Genomic DNA, 3,728 nt, shown 5'->3' on the forward strand with positions numbered 1-3,728 from the left:
GAGAGAGGGGAGGAGAGAGAGAGAGAGAGAGAGAGAGAGAGAGAGAGAGAGAGAGACGGAGGAGAGCGTTGGCCCTTCTGCGAGAGGAGTCGCATAAATGGATGAACACACGAGTACACGGAGGCGTGTGAGAATCGTGAGCGTGTAGCTCATGTTCCAGTAAGTGGATAGTTAACGTTGATGTTGCTGCGAGGAGTTGCCCCCCTCCTCTAATCGAGACACAAAAGAGTCGCGCATATCCCACACTCGGTTGCAATTAAAGCGGCCGAGAGTGCGCTTTTCCCTTTCACCCGGTTTAACCGTTTCAGGACGCCGTCTTCGTAGGAGGGATTGTTACATGAGCGACGCCGATGCTGGGCTCGCCGAGGAAGCAAGGAAAAAAGAAAAGAGAAGGAAGAAATGGAAGTCGATTTAAAGCGAGCCACGAGGAGGCAACTTCCTCGTTTCGCGGCATATCGCGAGAGATACTAACTACGCATTGCTTTTTTTAATTCTTCTCCGGCAGATTGATATCGCTTCAAGTTTATTAGCGAGAGATAATGACGAGATAACGGCTGTATATCGGTAAAGCCGAATGCGGGCATTATTCGTTCGACACTAACAGTTATATCGCGTGGGTTATCGCGCGGAATATTTTCATTCGCACGTGTCGTTTATCCTGCGGCGGGTATCTGCGCGCGCTACGCCCAAAACTTGTTTTCTCACCAACGATTTTATTATCTATCTCTATGTGCGCCCAGCCCTCTGTGGAATAAATAAATACGTCCATTTACGTGCTCGCCGCCGTTATTTGAAGTACGCGTGTTTCGCGACGCAGGTTAATCCACGCTCTCGTGCTCCTTTTGCGTCGTCTAGCGACTACCACCTCCTCTTCGCGCTAATCGACGACAGAGCGCAACAACTGCGCCAACCACAGGAATACAGTTAGATATTCACGGCCAGCTGAGAGCTTCGGCGGAAAGGGAGAGAAAGGGACAATGCGCGGGACGAAGGGTCCCCGCGGTAAGAGAGACCCGCTGGAAGGAATATCGCGAATAGAACACTGCACAAGTCCAAGTATGCAGTAAATACACTTGTGCGTGTAAAATTACACATTTATGTGTGCGATTTGGTCCCCCGCGTGCAGAAATTACAGAATGTACGGTATAAAAAGATAAATTTACACGTGTGATTTAACACACTTTTTGCTGTGTACAATATGACAGTACTAAATGTATAAAAGTGACAGAACGTGTACTTAGAAATAATTGAAATCTGTAAAAAGTATATACTTAGAGCAACTTAAAACAGCTTCAAATACTGAGAGAAATTATACGATTGAAATTAACAAATGAATATTTCAAATCAAAATACTGATGAATTTTTTATCCGATCAAAATACTGATGAATTTTGTATCCGATCAAGAAACATTCGATGAGAAATATTGGTTCATAATTTTTTGATCGCGATTTATCTGATAAAATGCTATTATGATTGGAAATATCCGATTAAATTTAAACGAACATCCCAATCAGGCGTAAAAATTGATCGGAAATATTCGTTTGTTAATTTTTTCTGGAATAATTTTTCTCAGTGCTGTAATTAAAACATAAAATATTATAAATAATCACACAAACAAAAAATGTAAACTTGCAATACGATATGAGTTCACTATTACTTGTTATAAAATTAAACATTTGAAAAAGATATCCTTCATCCATGAAATTCAACACGTTCGTAGTTAATTAATAGATAGATATTTATACATACATATACATATATACATACATATACATATATATACATATATCACATCACACATATAATTCAGAACAAAAATACTTTATATGTTAGAAATAAAAATTACTAAGATATTTATATATATTGTGCCCAATAGATAAATAATTTAATAAGGAATTTTTTGTTTCCAATAATTATAACCACAATAAGTGGCCTACTCTTGATCTGTAATTACGCATCTCGAATATGCAATTTAACGTATGAGCATATAAAAAGTATGCATTTACCTGCAAGATAACACACGTGTAAAATGTATAGAAAAATAGTTTACCAGTGCGTAAAGAGTAGCCATACAATTTCATACACGTAAGTGTGTAACAATCGCACACTTGTGTCGGCAATGAAGGGAGCGGGACGCCCCGTGTCGGGGAGAGGTATCCGCCGGAGTGCTAGGCCGGTACTACGAGAAGTACGTAAATAGATGCACAGAGCGGGCAGAAGACGCGGGGGCGTGCGAACCGAGTTTAAGAGCCCTACGTAGTGGGTGGGTGTGTCCCAGCTTCCGCATACTCCTCCGCGGTCACCGGGTGTTATCTTCCGCGACGCGACGCGACGCCAGCCCAGCGCCGTTGGGGTCGCATGTACGGGGTCGGCGCAACCGTGTGTACATGCGCGTGTTCTTGCCGTGCGTGTCTCCATGTGGAGCACTTAAAACGCGAGACACAAAGCCACTCGCGACGGAACACCGTGCCGAACACGTTTAAAGATGGAAATCTACGCGCATTGTTTCGTTTATTAAACGGGATCTCTTTGAATGGCAGTGGCTTTCAACCTGGGCCCCTGCGTGGCAGATAGGGTCCTCGCTCGAGGATCATTCTTCTCAATGTGATTTTATATCGTATTATGCACAGACTTTCTTTTGACTTTCCTTGATTAGGAAGGAATTTATATTTTTGGGAACTCACCGGGAAGCGTCAGGCTGCAGGTGAGAACGTGTTCCGGCAAGTCGTGGATAGACCTCGGTGATGTCACCTCGTCGACTCGCTTTTTGGTGCCTGAAATAAAAGCGCGAGGGGAACTTAGTATCGCAATTATCGTAGCATTATATAATATCAGTCAATTATTCAACTCTAATACATTAACAATCAATTCAACTCTAATACATTAACAATCATACAGTAACGTTCGACAGACACAGACGTATCGTACAGACACATTCAATTTCTTCTATTAAGAGGATGCCAGAGTTGAAGACTTTCCCAACAAAATGCTAATATTGTTCTGTAAAGTTTACGTGTCGTATTATAGTTACACAGAATTCTAAATAAATTTTGCGTAATGAAATAAGCGCGCGCGCGCGTGCTACAAAGAGATCGTCTGCTGTCAAGATTTGATGTTAACTTTCCAAATCTAGTTTGATCACTTAAATGTATAGTTCTAGCAAAACTAAAAAAATCTTGGTTCTGAGAATTATACATTTACTTTGTATATTTAAACTATTTCCTAACTATCACTTGATGTTTGGCCCACATTATTTGACTGAATAATTTGGCAACAACTACCAAATTATGGCACTTGTTTCCTTCTTTCAGTGTCTAGGCTTCTGACAAGTAACACTACCCAAGTGATACTCGCCGATTCGGACCAAACTTTGCACATCGATAGAACACTAAAAAATATTGAACCCGTGTTTTTTTATATCGGCAGAATACCGTTTTAAGGGTTAGAAACTACCCCTATCAACCCCCAAGCAGGCTAACCTACCTAAGCCTGGGTAGAGCGAGTTTAATCGTCTGCTTATCTTTAAGAAAATAAGTTTCCCACCCCAAATAGGCTAATTCACCTTGACCCTGATCTACTTTATCCCCACACACCTTTACAACCCTTAAAAAGCACCCCTACCGATCCTTATTTTACCGATTAATTATTTTAGCCTGGGAACAGCGATTTTAAGTACTTGTTTTTCCTGGAATAAATTATGTTTGCCTTTGAGCACGGTTACCCTATA

At 41.3% G+C, this 3,728-nt stretch overlaps 2 protein-coding genes across 3 annotated transcripts in view; one reads left to right on the forward strand and one right to left on the reverse strand.

Moving 5' to 3' along the window:
* The window catches only part of LOC116844005, a 493,975-nt gene that overhangs the window by 195,031 nt on the left and 295,216 nt on the right, over positions 1 to 3,728 (reverse strand). Inside the window, exon 6 of the mRNA XM_032815042.1 lies at positions 2,686 to 2,775. Coding sequence (XP_032670933.1) covers positions 2,686 to 2,775 — 90 coding nt within the window. The remainder of the gene's footprint in view (positions 1 to 2,685; positions 2,776 to 3,728) is intronic.
* The window catches only part of LOC116844008, a 189,148-nt gene that overhangs the window by 35,123 nt on the left and 150,297 nt on the right, over positions 1 to 3,728 (forward strand). The window lies entirely within an intron of this gene.

The sequence above is a fragment of the Odontomachus brunneus genome, unplaced genomic scaffold (assembly GCF_010583005.1).
Source record: "Odontomachus brunneus isolate Ranch 3 - 2012 unplaced genomic scaffold, Obru_v1 Obru_scaffold_038, whole genome shotgun sequence".
Taxonomy (NCBI): Eukaryota; Metazoa; Arthropoda; class Insecta; order Hymenoptera; family Formicidae; genus Odontomachus; species Odontomachus brunneus.